This window comes from Petaurus breviceps, unplaced genomic scaffold (genome assembly GCF_028583685.1).
Source record: "Petaurus breviceps papuanus isolate PSGF00001 unplaced genomic scaffold, PetGlider_PUasm1.0 173, whole genome shotgun sequence".
Lineage (NCBI taxonomy): Eukaryota > Metazoa > Chordata > Mammalia > Diprotodontia > Petauridae > Petaurus > Petaurus breviceps.
This window is the reverse complement of record NW_027185759.1, coordinates 7,465,298-7,489,616: the sequence shown is the minus strand read 5'-3', so window position 1 is coordinate 7,489,616 and position 24,319 is coordinate 7,465,298. Positions and strand designations below refer to the sequence as shown.

Sequence of the window (24,319 nt, the reverse complement as noted above, 5' to 3'; positions counted from 1 at the left end):
GACTTTTAAGGAGAGTTGGAAGAATTAAGGCAGGTAGATGGCAGAGAGGATAGAACACTAGGTCTAGAGTCAAGAAGGCCTAAATCTGAATCTGATTTCAGATAAATACTAGCTGTATGCACTTGGCAAAGTCACTTAACTTCTGTTTGCCTGAATTTATTCAGCTGTAAAACAAGGTTAATTATAGCACTGGGTTTGGGGAGGATCAAATGAGATGACATATTTAGTATATACTATAAAATGCTAGCCATTTTATTATTAAATACAGCTCTCTCCATATATGTTTATAAATAATAAATATATACATTTACATATATAAACAATCATCCTTATGGTCACCGAGCTCATTAGAGGTGGTGGGATGGTACTAAAAGCCATGTCTCCCAACTCTCATTTATCTACAGTAATGGCCAAGAAAAACTAAACCATGCCCAAAAAAGCGTTTGTTTTCACTGAGGGAGCACTTTGGGATGTTCTATCTGTGATGTAATGCCAAAGAAAGGCAACTTCCCAAGGTTCAAAATACCAGCATAGGTGCTCTCCATTTTACTCAGTGACAAACCAAGAACAGAGAAGATCAAAACATGACATCATTCAAAATACAGCATTTACTAAGGGTGATTAAATAATCTCCAAGTACTACCCCACCCCAGGATCTTCCATTCATTGAATCAATTACAAAGTCCCTGTTCTAAATACTACTCCACCCCTAGGCTGTACCTTCATTTAGTCCACCACAAAGCCCCTCTTCTCAAATGGAGATTAGTTTCCAATCTAAGTAAAGTACATTCATTTGTTCAACCATAGAACACAAAAAGGTCAAAAGTTCCCCACCCCTGGATCACAATTGAATCTACCCCAGAGTTACATCAAGTTTAAGCACAGCACTTAATACACAAATGGAGGTCTTTTCTTCATCTTGACAGGAGGCAAGTTCTCAGCAATCTTAGTTCCTGGGGAGACAAGGCTTAGCAAGGCCACAAGATACATTGCCATTCTCTTCATTAATTCATCCTCTGTCTGCATAACAGTCCTAGAACCCCTGAAAACATTGGCAAAACCCTCTCCCAGGATTTCTGTAAACATACAACAAGAAAATCCTTCTTCAGGGCTTCTGAACCAACAGCAAGGTTCCCAGACCCCTGCAACAACAGCACTGCCCTTCACCAGTGGACAGCATTCACTCTCTTTCTGCAGGACAGTCTCAGTAGCTCTGAACCAACAGAAAGGTTCCCAAACCCCTGCAACAACAGTGATGTCCTTCACCAGTGGACAGTATTCACTCTCTGTCTTCAGGACAGTCTCAGGAGCTCTTAGCCAACAGCCAGGTTACAGGACTTCTTCAACAAAAGGACTGTCTTTCACCAGTGGACAAATCTGGCAAAACAACATCAAAACAGACAAAGTACCAGCAAAACAGCCATGTCTCCTCAGTCCTTAGTAGCTCAGGGGGCAGGTCTCAAAAGTCCAGGGCAATTCAAAGTGGCCCCCAGCAATTCTCTCAGTCTCTCTCTCTGCCTCCATGAGGTGCTGCTTCCAAAAAGTTCTTCTGCCTCTCTCTTGTGTCTCCAAATCTATGTCACCAGCTCCTCCCAGTTCAAGACTTTCTTTTCACATCAACAAGTCCAACCCACAGGTGGGATTAACAAGCTCTGGGTTTTAACACAATCATTTTGAAAACCAAGCCAATACAGGGGGAATCTTTATATTCCATTACTATCACACTGTCTCGTAACATCTCATTGGCTTCCTAGGAGTTGGTGACGTGCTCTATCCCAGTCCTAGCTAATAGATCTGTTTCTATTTGTAAGAGGGGAGATGCAGCCTGGGACATGGGAGGGGTTGTATTTTGTAACTGTCATGAACTTGCTACACATAGTGAATTGCATGAGCACATGGTGGTGCCTGTCTGGGACTAATAGATTTACTTCAGCTGCAGTGACAGTCCAGTGGGCAGCATGAGTCTGGGACCTGGTCAGAGCTTGAGTCAGAACCAGGAAGAGGGGAAGAAATCAAGGTGGCAAGAAATAGGACAGGTCAGACCTAGGGGATGACGCAGAAGCAAGTGGTCATGGCAGCTTATAGTAGGAGAGAGCACACTCAGGCACAGCTGCAGGGGAGGGGGGAGAGTTCCAATGAATTTCCAAAGTGTTAAATTGGTCCTTAGGCTGGAGAGTTCAACACAGATTGCTTACTTCCAGAGCCAGGGAGCTCTCCAATGTACTACATAGTCTTCTGCTGTTGGGGTAGATGTGACAAGATTCGGCAAAATATTAGACTAGAAAATGATTTTGAAAAAAAAAATAAGATGACCTTTGTCATCAGAAGTTACTGAGTATTTGAACAGGAATAGATTCACCATAACAGTGAAAAAATACTTATATATTATAGAGAAAAGAATGTGGCTCAGTTCAGATTTACACAAGGTCACCTTTGCAATGAACAATAATAATAATTTGATAAAATTTATGTTAAGAAAATATTTCAAAGCATAGCAGTACTAATAATAATCAGCAAACTTGAAAATGCTTTAAATGACACTAATTGCTTCATATACATTTTCTTCCTTGAATCTGACAACACCACAATTAAGCTTCAAAGCCCAAGGATTTCCTTTAGGTTTGAACACCATTATTTCTAAGAGATGAAATATGATGGCATCTGTGCGGAGTGCACCAGAAGAGCCTAGTATTCAGAGATGTAACCTAGGGATCTATTGTACTGGTTCTATATTGTCTGAAATTTCTCCTTTCAGCCAGGGGCAATTGAGACAGCCAGAGAAGACTTAGAGAACCATGTGGCAAAGACAATGGCTGAAGTCGTTCGAGGTTTCTGGCTCCTGACAGAGTGAGTAGTTGCTGAATGTTCCTTGGGCTGTTGGGGTTTTCATGAGTGAACTATATTAAAGCATTGAAATGCAAAGAGGAAGAGACCATTTCTTGCAAATATTACCCAGAATAAAGGATTTAGAGGTTAGAAGTTCATGGGGGCTGTGTTACCAATGATCAGCTAAATTAGGTCCTTTAGGACAACATCACCTAAACCTTAGGAACACAAGGGTTGGCTGCTGGAGAAACACTTGCAAGGCAACTAGCTTTTGCAATGAGTGCATGGATAGCTGAAGGCCTTAAAGTTCTGCTAGGCACTCTATTGCCCATGCTTTGGAGTTCCTTAGTAAATGACTTAAATCAAAGATGCTCTAAGATGGGGTTCCTCCAAGGCATAATTTCCTGCTCCCCATTGCCAGCAATCATTCCCCTCCCTTCTTTTTTCCCCCACCTCATTCTCCTTCTCCATCCTTCCTTTTCCCTCCTACCTTCCCTCCTTCCCCCTTTCTCTTTAGATCCTCAAGTTGCCAATTTTCATATATATTCTCTGTTTATGTGCCATAGCTGGAAACTCTATGTGGGTAGGGATATTTACTATTTTATCTTTGTATACACATAGCCCAAAACAGACTATGGCATATAGGAGATTTTTAACAAACGCTTATTGCATTGGCTAGGATTGCATATCTCAGAATTTGGAGTAAATGTCAGCATTGGGTGGGAGGGAGGAATAACAATAAATACTGTTACTAACAACTGTAATAATAATAATAATAACTATTGGTTAATGGTTTAAAGATGCTTTTCAGACATTATTTCATTTCACCCTCACAACAGCTCTGTAGGGTACTATCATTAAGCCTATTTTACAAGTGTGAAACATGAGACCCAGAACTATTGAATGACCTGTCCACAGTCATATGGCTAGTCAATACTTAAGACAGGATTTGAGTATTGACCTTTCTGACTTCAAGGCCAATGTTAGGAGAAGCTACATTAGATTAAGCTAACTGCATCCTACTAAAGATTAATTCCCTTTATTTAGTAAAGAAACTTCTTGATTGAATCAATGGTCTCACCTAGGTGTGAAGTCAGATTTATAGCAGAGGAGAGATTCCCAAGGTTTGATGGAGAGAAAGAAGGGGTTTGGGGTTGACGTGGGGCATCTAATGCTAAGTCAGAAAGAAAGCAGGGGCAATTATGAAAGGAGATAGAGAGGGCAGGACTAAGCTATGGCAGAAAAGAGGAAGACTGAAGAGGGCTATCAGCTCTAGAGACAGGTCTATGCACAAGACTTGGGTGAAAGCCCCAAGCTGCACCTACCTCTTCAAGGGCTCAGAGAAAATCCAAGAAAAGACCTGTTATTTCCCCCACCTCCCCCTTTTAGAGGCTCTCTAATACCAGGTATAGTAATATACTCTGCTTCTTTTCGCTAACATTTCTGGTAATATGAATTTTTCCTTAATCAGAAACCAAGGATAAGTTTAAAAAAACAAATGGAAATTGAGGAAGAGAGAAAGAAGCAACCGTCTAAATGTCAGAAATTTTGTAAGTAGGGGCTCATAGCTATGTCCATGGTATTCCATGATTTACTTTTAAATTATAAGCAGTAAAGGAGTGAACCACATGAACCTCGGGTGTCATTTTGTTGCCATCAGATTTAACATGAGTTAATTATTTTAAAAGGCCTGCTCTTAGAGAAGAGGACCATATGCCCAACCCAAGGATAGTTTTTTGTTTGAGAAATGGGGCATGAGTAGTGGTGGTGCTGAGATAAATGGTTCTCAGTCATCAGTGAGGATGGCTTAATTCAAAGTGGCAAAAAAAAAAACTAATGAGCATCATGACCTCCTTTTTTGGGATGGCCTTGTAGGAGACTGACTGGCCTTTTCTACCACTTCATTATTCTTTTTCTAGTAGCTTGGACCCTGATAGGATTATCATGGCTCAGCAAGTGCTAGGTCTCAAAGATGAAGGGCTTACAGGGTCAGAAGGCATGGGAGGCATTGGAACAGAGAAAGGGCCGCCATGATATTTGGATATAGCCCTTTTGCCTCCACCTTCTTTCAAATCTCTGACTTTACAAAAAGTTCTATTTTATTGTGCTTCTACAGAGACCCCAAAGAGGTCCGTGCACTGACATCAAATGATGCTCTGAGCTTAGAGCAATCTGGAACCTACCAAGTTCTCTTGTTCAGAGAATAGACCCTAGAGATCCACTGTTCCAGCTGCCTCATTTGACAGTTGAAAGAAAGAGGCATAGAGAGAATAAAGGATTTGGCCAAGGCTCAAACTCATAATGGCTTTTATCCTCAGCTCTGCCAGAGTCTGACTGTGTGATAAAGGACCAGGCATTTCCCCTTGCTGGGCCTTAGATCCCTCATCAGTAGAGAAATCCTATTAGACAGGCTCTAAGAGCCCATCTTACTCAAGAGAACTGAGATATGGGATTCAGAATTCAGGCCTTCTCCAAATCTACTTTAGCAGCCTGTCAGTTACTTGAATGGTCTCTTTGGCTCCCTCAAGCTCTGGTCACCTCAACTGTATGGAAAAGCAGGGAGACAAGGTAGAGATGAGACAGAGGAAGGAAATCATAATGGAACACTGCTTCTAATTCCCCCAATTCCAAAGCTGTCATAACTATAGTCCAGATACAGTGGGATGAGCCTTGCTGAATATTTCAATCTGTCAAGTACCTGTGGATTTCATCTGAGTGGGAGTTCAGAAGAATATCTTCCTCTGTGAATTGCTTACAAAAAAGAAGGATTTTGCCTGAAATAAGTAGCATTTTCAAATGAAGGTCTCAAAGCATTAAGGATGCCTTTGCCAGCTGGAGCCATCAGATCAGTATTGCATGCAAAAGACATTATGAATATAATATGTTATTATGTAACACAGGTCTTTGGCTTGTATTTTTTTCACCAACTTCATTTTAGTTATTACAACTGACATTAGGACAGAATGCTTTAAGATTTACAAAGCATTTCCTCCACAACAACCCTGCAAGGGTGTATTGTAAATATTATTACAGATGGAGAAACTGAGAATTGAAGAGCTCATGTCATTTAGTTCTGTTCACATAGACAGGAAGCTCTGGAGGATCTTGGAAGTTAGAGCATTTTCCCAGTCCTCCCCTTCTTTGTTGGACAGATAAGAAAGAGAGGCTCGGTAGTACTACATAGCACAACCAAGATTTGAATGTAATTTATTCAGCTCTAAGTCAAGTCCTCTTTCCACCACCCCACAGCTGAAGGCTAGTTTCATGGCTACAAGTCCTTCCCCTTTGCCATCACACTTCATTTCCCCAAAAATTATGGAAAACAAAGAATATCCAAACTACAAATGGATTGGATTCTTAAATTTTATTTTATAACACACAAACACACACATGGAAAATATTTTCCAATGGAAACTGAATATGATGTTCACATTCTTAGGCTTAGCCCAGAAACTCATTTTATGTATAAAGTAAATGAATGAATACATCAATAAATAAGGATTTATTGCAGCTTATTACATGCCAAGTTTGTTGTTGTTGTGGTTTAGTCATTTTTAAGTCGTGTCCAACTCATTGTGACACTTTTCGGGGTTTTCTTGCCAAGCACACTAGAGTGGCTTGCCATTTCCTTCTCCAGATTATTTTTTACAGATGAGGAAACTGAGGTAAATAGAGTTGAATGACTTGCCCAGGGTCACAAAGCCAAAAAAATATCTGAGGTCAGATTTGAACCAAGTCTTCCTGACCCCAGGACCAGGATTCTATCCACTGTGCTACCTAACTGCCAATTTATGTGCTTGGTACTGAATAATATAATTATATAGATGGAGCTCCCATGGCACCCTTACTCTCAAGCAGAAAGTATTCGCTCAATTGCCAAAAAATTCAAAAAAGTATTTGCTTGAATGAAAAAGGAAAATTCTCAAGCAGTTTCTATGTGCCAAGCACTGTGTAGGATATGTGGGCACAAATATAAGCAATTAAGACAATCCGTAACTGACACCAAGAAGATTTTGTTCTAATAAGGCTATAAAGGGATCTTAGTGTTGGAAAGAGAGATGATGAGAGGTGAAGGTCCTTGTGTGGTGGCTGTATAGTTTGGAAACAACTAAAGGTCATGTGATTGTTGGGTTTAGGCGAGATAAGTTAAAAAAAACTCACTTGTAAAGTCAAGGTCCCAGGGTCAGAATTTCTATACCATGAAGTTTGTATCCCAGTAATTTTCCTCATTTTCCCCATCCTTCTCCCAATGGAAATGTGTATCCTTCTCCTGCAACCCTGGGCTGCAATAGATCAGCTTTGCCTTATGTTCTATTAAAGCAGGCTTCCATGTCCTTTGCTGGTCATTGATAATCCCTGTTACCATCTGTGTGTCCTCTCACTCCCTTCAACCCCATTATTTTCAACTCTAGCTCCCCTTTGTGTGCTATTTCCACCATTTAAATATAGTCTCCTTGAGTGTAGGAGGTAGCTTGCTTCCTTATATTTGGATCCTCATCACTTAAGACAGGTCTCATATAGCAAGCATTTCAATGCTTTATTGTGCATTCCTTCAAGAGGGCCAGAATGCCAGTAGCATATGTCAGAAATTTCTGAGAATATCTTCTCTTATCCCCTCTTCCAACCTGTAATTTGTATTATGTTTCTATGAATTGTGTTCTATCACCACCCAGTAGAAAGCAAGTTATTTGAAGGCAAGGACTGTTCCACCCCTGTCATTAGATGATCAGTACAAAGCATGTTCCATTGAGCCAATTAACAACATATTAAATATCTATTTGATTGAATTGAATTGAGATTCCATCTGTAGAGAACAAATCCTGTCAATGTTGGAGATTTTGCTATCTGGGGGCTCTGATCTATTGCAATCTTATTAATAACTTTTATTCTGATATAAGCTGTATAAAATAACAGAGAAAGAGACTTTATTGACCTTGGGACCATTATATTACTCCTGAGCTAAAAAATGAGAGGAAACCCTTGTTGTCATGTATATTTGATTAAATCTCCAGGTTTCAGTGTAAGAAAAGAAGGAAAGCAAAGTGTAGATAGGCAATGGCTTGGTGAGATTCAAGTCTGCTTCTTCTAGAAATGAAAAGAAATTAAAACGTTATCCATTAAGTTAAAAAGTGGGATAAGCAATGATTTTGGAGTTAATCACAGGGGTGGAACAGGAACATAGTGGTGAGGACGTGGGTATTGCTGATGGTTTAAGGGGAGTTCTGGAAGCTAAAAAGCGAGGGTGGTGGTGGGGGGAGGCAGGATGGTACATGTCAGTATTCATATAAACATGTCTTTTGATATTGAGGGGAAGTAGTATGGGGATAGTAAGAAATATACAGGCTCCAAACTATTCTGCGACCTACTTGTGTGACTTTTAATAAGGACAAAGATAATAAGCCTTAATTGTATACTCGTTATGCTCCAGCTACTTCACTATCAATAAGTTAATAAACATTTATTAAGCACCTACCATGTACCAGGCACTATGTTCAGTACTAAAGATATAGAAAAGACAAAAACAGTCCTGGTCCTGAAGGGGTTTATGATCTAATAAATGGAGACCTCCGTGTGTGTGTGTGTGTGTGTCTGTGTGCATGTGTGTTTATATATGTGTGTTTATGTGGGTGTATATGTTTGCCTGTATGTACGTATATGTATATACCTCCAGTTCAAGAGGTCTGAAAGTCAGTTAGAGATGTGAGTTTGGAGGTCAGCAGAAAGCTTGAATGAGGGTAAATAGGGTTTGAAAATCATCAGCATACAAATGGTAAATAAATTAAATCCATGGGAAATGATGAGATCACCAAGTGAAGTTACATAGAAGCAGAAGAGAAGAGGGCATATGGAACCCTGAGGCACTCCTATATTTAGAGGGGGGATCTGAAAGATAAAACTACAAGGAAAAAAGAAAAAAAACAACCTCTCTGCCCTCAAGGAGCTTACATTCAAATGATGTGCAGATGCGTGACAGTACCCAGCTTGGACATGATTTGGAAGTCCCAGGAGGGGACCAAAGGCCATCTGCCCTGGGGCTGTAAATGAAATGGAGGCCCTGGGAGATAATAACAAATGGCAGAGGATTGGTATGGCTTGCAAAAGGATATTTATAGGTGTATGGGCTATGGTAGGCCCCATTACACAGGGTAAAGAAGTCCCAGGAAGAGGAGCAAGTTCTGCCATGAACCAGCAGTAAAGAGAGCAGGATCCAGTGTCTAAGAAAGTCAGAAGCTGAGTCAGGAGGAGTGTGAAGAGATGTGTTGCTTCCCTGTCTTGGACATTATTTTCCACATTAAAATGATAGGTGTGGATCCAGTGATTTCTAAGGCCTTTTCCAATTGTACATTTGATCACGTGAAAGTTGGGTACTGTTTCTGTAATAAGAAGCCCTCTAAGATGAGGGCAGCTGTGATGTTCGCCCTTTGCCACTGAGATGGCCCTTGCATGGAATGATTACCTCCCTAGAGGAAGCTGGATTGTAAAGAGAATGGTCAGCTGGAATTAGTATTAGAAATGGAATTAGGGTCAATTAGAGTCAATGCTCTTGCATTGACACATTTGTGGCATTCTTTGGAACCTCAAAGTCATTAAATGACATTTGTTTAAAATAAATTCTATACATCTGATTTTTCCCTTATCCTTTCTAATGCATGTTTTTTTAATATAGAGAAAAATAGATAATGAGATTTTTTGAGTAGTTTCATTGTGAAAGACTTTAGGAAGAAATGCTGGTTGAGGAGAAGCAATATATGGAGAGAATTAAAGTCTTGGCCTTAGAATTCAGAAAATCAGGGTTCAGCTCCCTCTTGGACTCTATCTAACCAAGCACAAAGAACTCTCTTGAGTCTCAGTTCTTTTTCTGTCAACTGAAGGCAAGAGTTCCTTCACCATGGGGAGATATGATGGGCAAAATGAGCTGGTCTGCCTCATTCTTATTGCAGACTTTGAAGCATCAGAAAAATGCCACTCATTCTTCATGTGGTACGCACAGGGCTGTTTATCTGCAGGGAAGGGTGTAGTGAGGTGGCTGTGCAAACTTCTGTGCAGCTGTTCTTAATTGGGTTTTGTTGATTAATAAAAACAATGACTACTCTAAATTTAGCCTATCCCCCATTATTTGGGTTTCATATTGTATAAAACTTTTACTTGCTTCTTTTTTAGTAGAGACATTTTAAAGGGTTTTTACTATGGAAGATAAGTAAATGTGTCTGAGGTGAAGTCAATAATGGAAGCCCCAGGCTGGTGCTACGCTGGAAGGCTGGAACCCTGGTTACTTGTCTCTGTTTTGCCACCCACTAGCTGCAGACTTTGGCAAACCACCCACTTTTCTGGTAATTTTCTTTTTTTCTATTAAGCAGGTGAATGATCTTTCCATTTCTTTAATCTCTAAAGTAAATCAGGGTCATATCAGCTCTGGTTTGGAAATGACCTCAGCTCCCCAAATGGGCATCCAGTCTCTACTTGAGGGCCTCCTCCATTGAGGTGGAATTGATCTCTTCTAAGGCATTCCATGGGTAGCGAGGTGAGGCCAAGTGCATAGAGTGTCAGGTCTGGAGTCTGGAAGGTTCATATGCCTAGATTCAAATCTAGCCTCCGATGCTTGCTACCTGTGTGACCCTGGGCAAGTCACTTCACCCTGTTTACCTCAGTTCCCCATCTGTAAAATGAGCAGGAGAATGAGATGTCAAACCACTTCTTTCTTTGCCAAGAAAACCCCAAATGGGGTCATGAAGAGTCAGACATGACTGAAACAGCTCAACACCAACAAGGTATTCCCTTGTCAAAGTGGAAAAGCAGTATTTTTATGGTAAGTCATTGTTCATTTGAAATGCTGCCCATCCATATGGAATTGTGCTGTGATTGGGGTGGGGTAGAGGTGTTGAAGCAAAGCAAGGCAAGGTAACAAGCAGTGATTAAGGGCTCCCTAGGACACAGGGAGTTTACTAAATACTAGACACAATGGAAGGAAAAAGAAAGATGCTTCCTACCCTCATGGAGCTTAAACTCTAATGGGGGAAAGACACAGACAAGGCAACTAAAAGGGGGCTGCATAGGGGAGTTGGGAGATTCTGTAGATGTCTAGGCTGTAAAAAGCAAAGCCAGGAGAGGAATGAAGAGTGGATACTCTAGGGATCCACAGCCCCTCCACCTAGACTGAGGCATTGACACTTCCCCTGCAGAACCCTTCTCCCCTTCTTGATGACTCACTCCCTGGGACCACCATTGTAGGAAGGGCCCCAGGTATATGCCATGGGACAGTTGTATCAACTGGCTGTGGAATTCACTCTCTTCTCCTCCCCTGCCATCTTGCCTTTCTTTCACCTGTTCTCCCTGCTTTCCAGCACATCTGTAAGCTATGGCTTTCACATTAGAATGTCAGCTTTTGAGGGCAGGGACTCTATTTGGGTCCCTAGCTTTATCTATCCACATAAAATGTGGGTATGAAACCATTTTCTAGGATTCAAGATGTGGAAGAGGACTGTTATGAGAAATGGTGGGTGTCTGGGGCTGAAGGGCATTGTGGTCCCTCAGCTATTTTTATGTACATGTTTTATAATATTAGATGGTGAAATTAAAAAAAATAAAAAGAAACAAACAACCTCTTTAGAGAATATAGAATAATAAAATAAGGACTATTAATTTCATGGGGAGATTTGGTCATAAGTGAAAGGTGAATCCCTGAGTGCCAAGTCTGGGGTTAGGGACAGCAAGAAGAAAACTGACAAGCTGTAGAATATCACTCAGATGGAAAGAACACGCCACTCGCCTTCTTTTCATACATGATGAACAAAGAACAGAGCTTTTTCTTTCTTTTCTTGGTGATAAAGAAGCAGAAAATGTCCTTGGTCTTTTTTCCTAGTGGCTAATGGAATCCAAACATCTCTCTGTCCTACACGGGGCAATCATCCCAGAAGTCCTGCCTATTCTTGTTTTTTATTTCTATCTCCCCTTCCCTTTGACCTCACCTACCTACTCTTCTCTCTCTGTCTCTCTCTCTCTCTGTGTCTCTCTCTCTGTCTCTTTCTGTCTCTCTCTGTCTCTGTCTCCCTCCCCCCCCACCCCTGTTCTGAATTTACTTTGTTAGATAGACCCAACTGAACCCAGTTGAGGTAATCAGTGCCATTTTTTACCAAAAAACAATTATGTTTCATATCTTTAGGTGAAGTGTTTTTAAAGATTCACGTTTCATTACATGAGCATTTTTATTACCTTTTATGATTGTACTAAACGGTAGTTTTTCTTATCAAGGCAGTGTGGCTCACTGGGAAGCATATTGATTTCGTATTCTTAGAGCTTGATTTGAATCCCAGTTCTGCTGTTTATTTTTTGTGTCGAATCTTGGAAGATCACTTAATGTCCCTTGACTTCAATTCCTTCTATAAAGTGGGGGAGGGCTACATGTTCTCTGAAGTCCTTGCACCTTTATGCCCATCTCTCCCTCTGTCTCTGTTTTTCTGTCTTTGACTCTGTTTTTGTCTCTCATTTTAATCTCTCACTTTTATATTTTTAAGTTTTTAATTTTATTTTAAGCTTAAGTACAAAATAAGAAAAAGAAAAAATCCCCATGGGCACAGTAGAGTATAAGAGAAGATTCAGAATGCAAAGCAATTAATTTACTTCAAGAAAACCTATGTAATAAATACTGCACATTGTTTTCAAAGCTGTTCAACTTTCTTTTTTTCCTTCTGGGTTTTCTTTTGTTCTCTGCTATGAACTTTTGCCTTATCTTTCCCCTCCCAGAAGGCTGCAATTAAACCCATATACACACACCTACATATACATATATGTAGATACACATCATATGTAGATCTCTATAGATCTACTATAAACATACACACTTATAAACATATACACACATACACATATATATAAGATCCTACTGTGCTCATTTCTACTTGTCATCTGTTTCTCTGAAGGTCCATAGCATCTTCCTTCCACATTGGTCCACATCTTTCCATCTTTTTTCAAAATCTACCAGGTCATCATTTCCTATAGCACAGCAATATTCCAATCTGAGAGATTGTCTATGAAAGTCCCCCCTCCCATCTCTGCATTTCTTCTATTCTTGGCTGTTTAGGTATTTATACAAGAACATTTTAATTTTAAAAATAATAAAAATTATCCATTTTATACTTCAACAATGCTCTGACCTTATAATATTGTTTAAAGTCTGATACTACTGGTTATGCTACCTTGACATCTCCCACCCCCCTGTTTCTTTGAACTTCCTAACCTCTTATTGTTCCAAAGGAATTTTGTTATTATTTTTTCTAACTCAATAAGATCAGTTTCTTAGTAATTTCATTGGAATGACATTTCATAAATAGATAAATTAGGTAACATTGTGATATTTTTTTATTATCTTGACATTACCTATCCACGAACAATAAATATTACTTCAACTATTTAGATCCAACTTTATTTGTACAAAAAGTGTTTTATGTTTACATTCATATAGTTCCTGTACCTGTTTTGGCAGGTATGCTTTCAGGTATTTGATACTGTCTAGTTATTTTAAATGGGCTAAAACTATATTGAATAGCATGGTTGACAAACAGTGTAGTTTCTCTATTTTTCTCTTTTGATTAAATCTATTTTAGCTTTAACTTTGTCTGAAATTATGATTACTACCCCAGATTTTTTTATAATAAATTCTATTCCTGACCTTTATTTTATGTTTGTATGTATAACTCATTTTTATAGCATTTCTTGAAGACAACATATTGTTGAACTGTCTCTCTCTATCTCTGCCTCTTCATCTCTCTGTCTCTATCTCTGTCTGTTTCTCCCTTTGTCTTTTTTTGTCTCTATCTTTCTGCCCCCCTTTTTTCACATTCTCTTCTTCTCCCACTCAAAAGTTTACTGTTGATTATAGGTTAGCCTTCCAGTCATCTTATAGGCCATGGCCAAAGATAAATTCCAGACCACTGGCCCCCAACAGACATTAGGGGTGGAATATTGCATTCTCATTGATAATACTTATGCTTCTGGCTGTGGGAAGCTTCCTTAAATGCCTGCTCTTTCCTTAATCCAGGCACAGGTAGAGCAATGAGGTTTGTTTTCAGTATTTGGGGCTAGCAGGCCACGCTCCTCTGCCACTCACCTGCTGTTCACAGATATTAGAGTTGGTGTCTTCACCATCATCATCATCCTCATTCTGATTATTCACAGATCCCCTAACTGCAATCCTATTCCATTGCCTCCTTGTTTTTGTTGGGAGGGGAGAAGAATGAGGAGATTTACCAAGGAAATTCCCATTGGGGTGAAAATTATAGGAAATACTAGTAGGCCACAAAATCTCACAGAGACAGAGCTTCATAACTACAAGCTCTTTGGTGCAATGTGGTATCAGTTGCCTGTTGATCAATCTATTTGGATATATGGAGCCTTACCACCAGAAGTTTGCCCAAAAACTGACTGGGGGCTGCGGGGGGAAGGTTGGGGGGTGTATGGTGGAGATTAGATCATGATATCATCTACTAAGGCAAGTTGTTTAGCAGTTGAGACAGAGTGGGCTCCAAAGTCATGCTCTCAGATAAATTCCTAATTAGCTTAATCTATGGCCAATCTCAGTAGTCTGAACAGTTAATTGCAGAGACCAGATTTCCAATTATTATTCACAAAAATATGTAGTACCACAAAACTTTGTTCCACCCCCAAGGGTCCCTGCTTTGCAGGAGCACAAAGGTAGAACACTAGGAAATTATTTGATCTAGAGAGAGACAGGAGTATAAATGGTCATTAGAGGACAGAATTTCAGATGCTAAAAGAAAGAAAGCCTTCTAGGTATAAGGTCTTAACCCTGCCTTGTTACTGTGGAGTTGCACAGAGTTCTCACTCAGAAATAGCCTTTTCCTGAACCACTCAATAACCAGATCACAAATGTTGGCCAAATCCCCTCCTCTGGTTGATAAATCCCTCAATGGGTTGATCAGCATATGAGGAAGGGGACCTATCTGAGTTGTCTTCTGTGCTATTTGAGTTTGGTCCAATACTATATCTTTGCTTCTTGAGTCATTCAAGCAATGTGATTTAGGCTCTGATGACTGTAGCCCACCAGCAGCTTCCTTCATCTGAAAAATGGGTAATGACCTCACATGACTATTGTGAAGAAAGCACTTTGAAAAGTTAAAGTGAATGAAGAAACGGATTTAATTTTATTGAAGTTCTTCAGAAACATGAGACATTATTTTATGTGAAAATGGGATACAAATACCAGAGGGTGTTATTGTTGCTTGGGGAAAATGCTTATTTTACCCAGATAATAACTTCAGATGAATTCTAAAGGCTGAATTTTTTTTAGGAAGAGAACACCCCTTTTAAGAATCAGTCCCTGTAACTCATTATAATGCCCTTTTCTGTTTGAAAAGTCATACCCATGGCCATCCCCACCCCTGAGTGAGTCTCACAATGGGCCCTCTTTTTGCTTCTTCTCCCCTCCAATTCTCTGAGCCTCAAGCCCAATGACGTCTTCTTGTTCTCCTTGTGTGAGAACATTCAGGCTTAAAAGTGGCTCCGATCCATCATGATATTAATGACCTGTGGCAGGCAGGACTCTAGTGACTGCAAAACCACTTCTGTTGCCAAAATCCATTTGTCCTGGGTAGGTGTTAGAGAGAAATGCTTAATTAAATGGATTGCTTTCCCTATAAATTCCCAGTACAAAACCTTGTCTAGAGAGCTAATGGTCCCTGAGTGACTTGCAATTGAGGACAATCAGGGCATTTAGTGATGGCCGTTACAAAAATGCTTTGTTGTATATTTATTTCGAAAGATGGTAGTCCTTTTGAGACATATCCCAAGAGATGTGAAAAGGGCAGAATCATAGAGGATATACAATGATCATAGTGGGAAAGGCTCTGTGATGGATCCTAGAACAATGAGACTCAGAAGGAACCAATGAGGAAGGAGTCAGTAATGGCCCTGGCAGCAATTAAAGAAGTCATGCCATCAGCGGTTATAGGAAGGGGTCACAAAATGGACTGTGCCTTCCCTCTGAGATTACCTCCAATTTAACCTGTACATAATGTGTTTACACATAGTAGTCTGTATGTCTTGTTAGTAGATTGTAAACTCCTTCAGGGCAGAGACAACAATTATCTTTCTTTGTATTCCCAGAGGGCATAGAGACCAGCATATAGTAGGCACTTAATAAAAGCTAGTTGACCTGACCTGCCAACCCTTAGATTTGTTAGCATGTCTGTTATTCAGTTAAAATGGTTGCTTTCCTCCAGGTCTTGTGTGGGCTGTATACCAGAATCAGGGATCTTGCTTGTGTTTTCATGCTCCATGTTCCATTACATGCTCTATTTGGGGTCCTTCCTTTAAGAAGAGAGTTCAATTCCTGCCTTCTTAATACACCCTAACATGTTGGAAAGAGCACAAGAGTGGGGATAACAAGGACTGAGTTCAAGTCCTGAATGTATCCCTTCCTAGGAAGAACTGGGTCACCTTTTCCTCTTCTGCCTTGGATTTTTTATTTATAAAAAGGGGAACAGAGCACTACTGACACGGCTCCTGCTGTGGGGAGGAGGGGGGTTCTGGAGTGAGGTGGAAACAGTTTACAAAAATCTTTCTACCTATCAAGTTATGTGGGAGCAAAAGTGATGCTGGCCCAAGGAAGCTATGGATAGTCTTGGAAGTAAAGTTCTAGCTGGTGTGTGTAAATTTGATCTAACAGTATCTACCCAGCAACTTCTAGCAACCTACTACTGAGTGGGACTGAAATTGGTCCCTTTAGTCTTATGAGAAAGTCCTTCAGCCATTGACTTCCTATGTCCCATCAACTATCTATTTGTTGGATTGTTGTGTGTATGTGTGCTTTCATTAGATAACCTGGTATGGGAAATGTCCCTCTATGCCAAATAAAAACTTTTCTGTGACTTACAGCCTCCAAAGGTTGCTTGATTCTTTGAAAGACTGAGAGGGTTGCCTTTGGTCACCATACACATCAGAGACAATACCTCTATCTAAGACTGTGTCTCTGTGTATTAATATCTTCTTAGATCTAGAAATGAGATAGGTAGGTGCTGCCATAGGGTACAGAATGTGGAACCTGGAGTCAGGAAGACTCATCTTCCTGAGTTCAAATCCAGCCTGACATACTTATTAGCTAGGTGACCCTAGGCAAGTCACTTAACCCTGTTTGCCTAAGTTTCATAATCTGTAAAATGAGGTGGAGAAGGAAATGGCAAACTACTTCACTATCTTTGCCAAGAAAAAAACAAACTGGTCACAAAGAGAGGGGCATGACTGAAGCAACTCAACCATGTCAGATCTAGAAATGGAAGTGGCCATAGAAACTGATGCCTATCCTCTCAGTTTTACATCAGAGGAAACTGAAACTAAGGGGAAGAAAGTGACTTACCAAAGGCAACAGGTCACTAAGATTTTGTTAGGCGTCTACACATGCCAGCTGCTATACTAAATCTGGGGATAGAAAGAAAGGCCAAAATTATTCCTCCTCTCAAGGTTTTCATAGCCTAGTGGAGACGTGAAAACCTAGATAGAGAGATAGACAGACAGACTGATGGGTGGATGCACAGACAGACAGACAGACAGACAGATAGGCAGATAGACAGATAGATAGATAGATGGATGGATAGATAGATAGACAAACAGACAGACAGATAGACAGACAGACTGACGGACGGACGGACAGACGGACGGACAGACAGACAGACAGACAGATAGATAGATAGATACATACATACATACATACATAGATACATAGATACATAGATAGATAGATAGATAGATAGATAGATAGATAGATAGATAGATAGATAGATAGATAGATATTGATGGCATAATTTGGAGATAGTCAACACAGAAAAGGTATTAGGTGTTTTAAGAGGGATCCATAAAGAATTCTGACAGAAGGTGGGTCTTAAAGAGGGGTAAGAATTTCGGGCCTGGGACAGATACTAAGTAGTGAAGCCAGCCTTAAAACCCAGGCTCAGGATTCATTAGTCTCTGTCCTTCCTAAGCTACATACTGCTTCTCTGCAATTTGAAAATCATGGCCATCAGAGTGGAGTACAGATGGCGGAGTAGAAGCACAACCTCAAAGCAGCTCCTGCTTCCACTTTCCCCGATCCATGTAAAAAGGGGACTCTGAACACATTTTGGAGCTGGAGAACCCACAAAATGGCACAGAGAAGCTAACCTCCTGCTGAGGACAACCCAGCAGGGGCCAGCACATCACTCTGGGAGCTGAGCCCAGGTCCACCATGAGCCTTAGGTTTTAGCCCCACCATGGGTCTGACCAGCCTCTGGCAGGAGGGATTCCATATCAGCAGCAGCTCTGGCCGTTTCCAGATTTATCAGGACATAGATGCGAAGGACAAAGTGAGAGGTCAGTGCAGTCTGGACTTTGGGACCCAGTAAGAGGGAGTACATTGGCTTTTGCCCCTGGGGCGAGAAGCCACTGAGCCACCCAATATCCTGTGGCAGCTTCAGCTCCTGGCCTGCAGAGTGTAAGGGGACCACACGACCAGTCTGAGGGGTAATTGCTCTTGCTTTAATCTGCTTGGATCTGGATTACAGTCTAGGGTAGAGGTCCTAGGGTGTGTGTCCAGCTTGCCAGAGCTTGCGGAGACCTCAGAGAGGGCACCCAACTAATACTTTCAGCAGCTGAGAAAACCCCAGCATTTGGGACAAAAGCTCCCCTGTCTGGTGGCAGAGTCTTACTGTGGCAAAAAGCCCAGGGGTCAAATGACTGAGGGGCAACATGACCAGGCAAAGGAAACAAAGCATACAGAAGATTCCCAACATTAGACTCCAATTTTGAGGACAAAAAGGAGCAAAGTATGGGACAGGAAGAAGACAGTGAATTCAGAACTCCTGCACCAAAAGTTTCAAAGGAAAATACAAGCTAGTTACAGGCCATAGAAGACCTTAAGAAGCAGATAAGAGAAGTGGAGGAAAAATTGGGAAGAGAAATGAGAACAATGCAAGAAAAATATGAAATGAGAGTCAACAGCCTGACTGAGGAAAATAACACCTTAAAAAACAGACTAACTCAAATGGCAAAAGAGGCTCAAAAAGGCAATGAGGAGAAGAATGCCTTGAAAAGCTGAATTTGCCAGATGGAAAAAGAATCTCAAAAGCTCAATGAGGAGAACCATTGCTTTAGAATTAGACTGGAGAAAATGGAAGTTAATTACTTTATGATAAATCAAGATGCTGTTAAACAGATCCAAACAAATGAAATAATAGAAGGCAATGTGAAATATCTCATGGGAAAACAAAACAAAACAAAACAAAACAAAAAAAAAACCTCTGACCTGGAAAATAGATCCAGGAGAGTTAATTTTAAAATTATTGTACTACCTGAAAGCCATGATCACAGTAAGAACCTAGAAATCATACTCCAGGAAGTTCTCAAAGAAAACTGCCCAGAATTTTTAGAACCAAAGGGCAAAATAGAGGTTGAAAGAATCAACTGATTACCTCCTGAAAAAGATCCCACAAAGAAAACTATTGGAATATTGTAGGCAGGTTCCGGAATTCCCACATTAAGGAGAGAATATTACAAGCAGCCAGGAAGAAACAATTTGAATATTGTGGAAACACCATCAGGATAACCTAGGATCTGGCAACTTTTCCCTGAGGGATAGAAGGGCTTGGAATATGATATTCTGGACGTCAAAGGAGCTTGGATTAAAACCAAGAGTCACCTACCCAGCAAAACTGAGTATCACGTTTCAGGGGAAAATATGGTCATTCAGTGGAATAGAGGACTTTCAAGCATCCTCTATGAAAAAAAAAACAAAGTGGAACAGAAAATTTGACATGCACAAGGTGAAACATAAGGAACTAGTATCATGGAGGAGGAATTGGGTTGAGCCTATCGTTTGGTTATTGGAGGGAATGCCCTGGTGAGAAAGTGCCAATCAAGGGCATCATTGTGTCTGTAACTAAGAGCCTTACAAAGTGTCTTAGAGTTCTGTGAGGTAGTTTTTGGCTCAGAGTCATCCTGCTAAGACATGCCACAGTCTGGATTTGAACCCAGGCCTTCCCAAATTTGAGACCGGTCCTCTCTCCAACAGTATACACATAATACAGAAAATATAAACTGTGCCCCCAAACATATCCAAAATGAGAGGGAGATTTGGGATTCTGAGGCCTTGTGCCTATTTATATTTATAGGGTTATGGTATAGGATAAATATAAAATGAAAATAAAGTCTCCAAATCCAACTGTCTTTCTTTAGGGTTGAGTGACCTAAATGATAGATTGTGGTTCAGGGACTAATCCTCAGACCATCTGTGGTCATTTGTTTTGGAAGAAGCATTATGCCTTCGAGAAAGTGAGAGGGCCTCTTCCCCTTCTTCCCAGCCTTATTCATCACATCAGCACAATTCACTTTCTCTTCAGAGAATGTAAAACCATATAATCTGTTGAAAAAATCAGTGGAACCCCATTTTTGGAAGGCAGGAAACAGGGGAGAGTAAACATTATTCTAGGGAAGATATGGATTCTTTTTACCTCTGTAACCCTGGGCAATTCTCCATGACTCAGTTTCCTCATTTGTAAAATGGACATAGAGCTAGTGCTTACCTGGGTCAAAGAGTTGTTTTGAGGATAAACTGAGTGAACTTTGAAAATGTTAAACTACTATAAAATGTCAACTAGCATTTTTCCTTTGAAACTCAAAAAGCTTTTACATGAGATTTTCTTTTCATTCTTCCCTTTGGTAAATGGAGGGCAAATAGAGAGATCGAGACATGCTAAAGGCTATCTTTCAAATCAGTAGTCCTGCTAAGAAGAGAATCTGGGTCTCATGATGATCCAGTGCTCTAGGGAAAGCAAGGGTGGACAGGAACTACGCAAAATAGAACTGTCTCCAAAGCTCCAAACTTCAGGGAGTCAGGATGGGGGCATCATGGGGGATCAGAGCCAGGCACTACCAGCACTCCAATCTGGCTTCAGCTGCCCCTGGTTAAATGAATATTTGTGCTTGTCTGCATGAGATTTCCCCTTGAACTCAACCAGCCCTTGAAGTCAGACTAGAAAAGCACCCAGCAGTGGGGATTTTTTTTCAAAGCCTACAACCAGTCTCTCAACCAACACAGACACTGAAGCCTCCAACACAAAGATTAGCACAGGCTTTCATGGGTCAGAAAGAGCACAACTATTAATATCCATACTCCTGGATCTTCAGCTCTGCATTTTTATTGCCAAGGCCCAGCCCCGGCTTTTGAAAAATTAAAAATAAAAGTGTAAGGGTGGCTGACATGTCTGCTTGGTCCCCTCCTCCCCTCCACCCTCTCTCCATTTATCTCACACATAGTCCTGATTGCTGTGCCAGAACCCACTGAAATCATGACATGAGGAGTGTCTCATTAGAGGGGGCAGGTCCCACTGAAACGCCCAAACCCTCAGCCTGAGCTTCCTGCTCTGCCAGCTCCGAGTGGACTTGCAGGAACACAAGTTCTGTTGTTTATGGAGCAGAGGGGTGGTTCCCAAGGCGTGTATTATTTTAGGGCTTCAAAAACAAACAAACAAGCTTCAACTTAACTTTCTACTAATTTAATGGTAGTGTGGTGGAGAGGGGAAGGTTCTGGAGCTTTCCCAATTCACTGAGGATCTGACAGGGTGGAGTTGGGGTTGGCTGGGTCCTGCAGTGGGATCATTCTTCTGATCTGTCTAGGAGCTGCATTGTGGGACAGAAAGTCTGGAGACAAAGCAGATGAACTCCTAGGTAGACAAGCAGGTTCCATTCTGTCACCCCTGGCTGGTGTCTGCACTCCCACTGCCATGAATCTTCTTTCTCTATCAACTGCTTTAAGAATGTTCTTGGAGAATTCCTGTCCATCTAGTAATGTTCTGTTGAAACAGAGGGAAGGTATTGTCCTGAAGCACAGGAAAGGGCTGGCCCTAGCTGCAGTGAGAGTGAGCATCCTGAAAGTTAGCACCAGGATAGGCCTCATTCCTTCACTGCTTCCTTTAATCAGACTAGCCAAGTATGGGCCTACTCAAAACATCTGGAGCATGCCCATGGCAATGACCTCAGCTTGGTTTCTGATTTAGCCACATCAGTCAACAGCATCTGGTAGTTTTTGGAGAGCCTTCAAAGAGTATCTGTCCAATCTACCTGCTCCATGGGAGAATCTGTGAGTGTCACTGAAAAGTCAGGCACAGTGAAGATCCTGTTTGATGGCTATCAGTCTCCAGATACAATTCAGCCTAGATTTAACCAAAAAGGGCATCCTCCAAAGCTTCTAAGCATGTGGAAATCAGAGTGCAGACTAAGAGACCCTACCAGAACAATTATTTCAGCAATATTGCTATCAGACAATGGTAAACCTCCATATTTCATTTAAAATAGTCTACATTTTATATCACTTTTATTTCTAAATATATCCATCTTCTATCCATATATTGAGAGTAATTACTCCTATTCATGAACAAAATAAGCAAGAGAAAAATTATTTTTTTTATTAATAAAAAAGAAAGAGGATGTAGCAATTCAGTCAGACCAACCGACCCAGCAACAGTCTCTGGAAGTGCATGGGACTGGGAATATCCTTACAAATAACTCTACAAAACAAGGAAGGTGTTGCTTTTCTGTGATGTTTCAACTGACTTGGCCGACTTAAAAGTCTGTCATTGGGTGCCTTCTCCCTGCCTGTGTGGTGTCACTAGGACCTGGGGACACCTAACTGTATCTACCTGATGGTACTTGCCACTTTGTGCCTTGCCATAGGACATCTCCATCTGTCTCTTTTAGTGAGTAACCTCTCTGAGGGAAGGGTCTGTGTCTTAGATATCTTTCTGTCTCCCTTATGGCCCAGCATCATGCACATGTAGACAGTGCTCAGTAAATACTCAAACTCCCAGATGTCTCTCTGATCTCATCAATTTGGGATGATGCTCCCAAATGGGTTGCAGGCTGCCTCCCATATTGTGCAACTCTTGCCCATGCAAGAGGTTTTTTGTTTGTTTGTTTGTTTTTTGCCACAGGGGGATTGCCCAATGGATTGAATACTTTCTTTGTTTTTCTGCCCCCATATTGTGAGAGTACCAATGGAGAGCTTTAGATCTTCTTCACTTTAGGCATTTGACCAGCCCATCTTCCCTTCCATCATTTAATTCTTTGATGAAATCCTTTAGTCCTGTTCTTTGTCAAGAGTCTTCACTGGAGAGTCCCTGTAGCCTGCTCACCCCTCCCATGTACCTCACCACTACCCTCTGTGGGAGACTTATATTTAGTTCTTTAGAGTTAATGTGATTCTAAGACTTGCTGCTATACAGTATCAAGGCCAGAAAGATACTTGTTTTGGAAACATAGGCCTTTGATGTTATGAGAAGCCTTGTTATAGAGTAAAAGGGCTTTGCAATTTCCTAAATCAATTCAGTATGCTGTATTCCTCCTTTTTAACTCTAAGCTTGGCTCATTTTCAATCTCTATTGTCTATCTCAGATATAGATAGATAGACAGATAGATGGATGGATGGATGGATGGATGGATGGATGGATGGATGGATGGATGGATGGATGGACAGGTATAGACATAGATATATAGATAGCTATCTATAGATTTATTGGGGTGTGTGTGGGGTGGGGGGGTTAAAATCTGAGCAAATGGTATTCTTCATCCACTTGACTTTCCTGTGTGGATGTTCAGGGAAAACTCTTTGGAGTGATTATAGTTTTCTTTCAGGAGGCTCCACAATGTTTGGAGGCTTTTAATACTAACAACAAGTGTAACCCGCAGATAGGATTATCTAAAGGATGCCCAACGCAACTGGAAATCCTTTTCCAATCTGGTCTCTACCTTGGTCTCATTCACTGCAATAGTGAAGCTGTTTGATGAGCATGAATCTCCATTTTTTATTCTTTATGATTATTATCAAAAGGCTACTCAGAATGTCTGAGAGATCCTTGTTGTAAAAAAGCCTGTACAGTTGTAGTTTATCCTTTCAAATGGTTTTGTTTTCTTAATAATCAACCACAAAAAAGTACAACAGGATCTTATATTCTCTCCGTCTTTCAGACAATTAGTAACTATATTATTCACAGTTGAATATACTTTGTGTACATCCTATTCGATATCCTCCTTAAAGATGCCCCCATATTGTGTATTGTAAGTGTTGTTTTGATAATAAACACTATTTTTGCATAGGCATATAGAGTGGTCATGTCTCGTGCTCTTTGAACGACCATTTTTGTTATTAAAGTTGTATTCTTTCCTTGCCTTTGTTATCATCTATCTTAAGAAATTTTCAGGTGAGACAATCGGTGTCCCCACAATTGTAACACCTCCATCATGGATCTCCTCTGTTTTAAGTAACCTGGCTAGTTTTCTTTGTTATCTTTAGGGATATATCTACTTTATTTTACTTTATTTTTCTGTAAGAACCTGAGAGACTATGAAGTCAAGACTATGTGTGGAGTTCCACTATCCTCAATGGAAAACAAACAAACAAACAAACAAACAGAAAACTTCATTTATCTCTTTTGGCCGATCTTTCCTACTTTTGGTT

At 40.7% G+C, this 24,319-nt stretch overlaps 1 protein-coding gene across 3 annotated transcripts in view; it reads left to right on the top strand.

Moving 5' to 3' along the window:
• The window catches only part of TPRG1 (tumor protein p63 regulated 1), a 169,342-nt gene that overhangs the window by 40,214 nt on the left and 104,809 nt on the right, over window positions 1-24,319 (top strand). For all 3 annotated transcript variants that reach the window (XM_069083314.1, XM_069083315.1, XM_069083313.1), the window contains exon 3: window positions 2,756-2,847. In XM_069083314.1, the coding sequence (XP_068939415.1) occupies window positions 2,756-2,847 (92 nt within the window). The remainder of the gene's footprint in view (window positions 1-2,755; window positions 2,848-24,319) is intronic.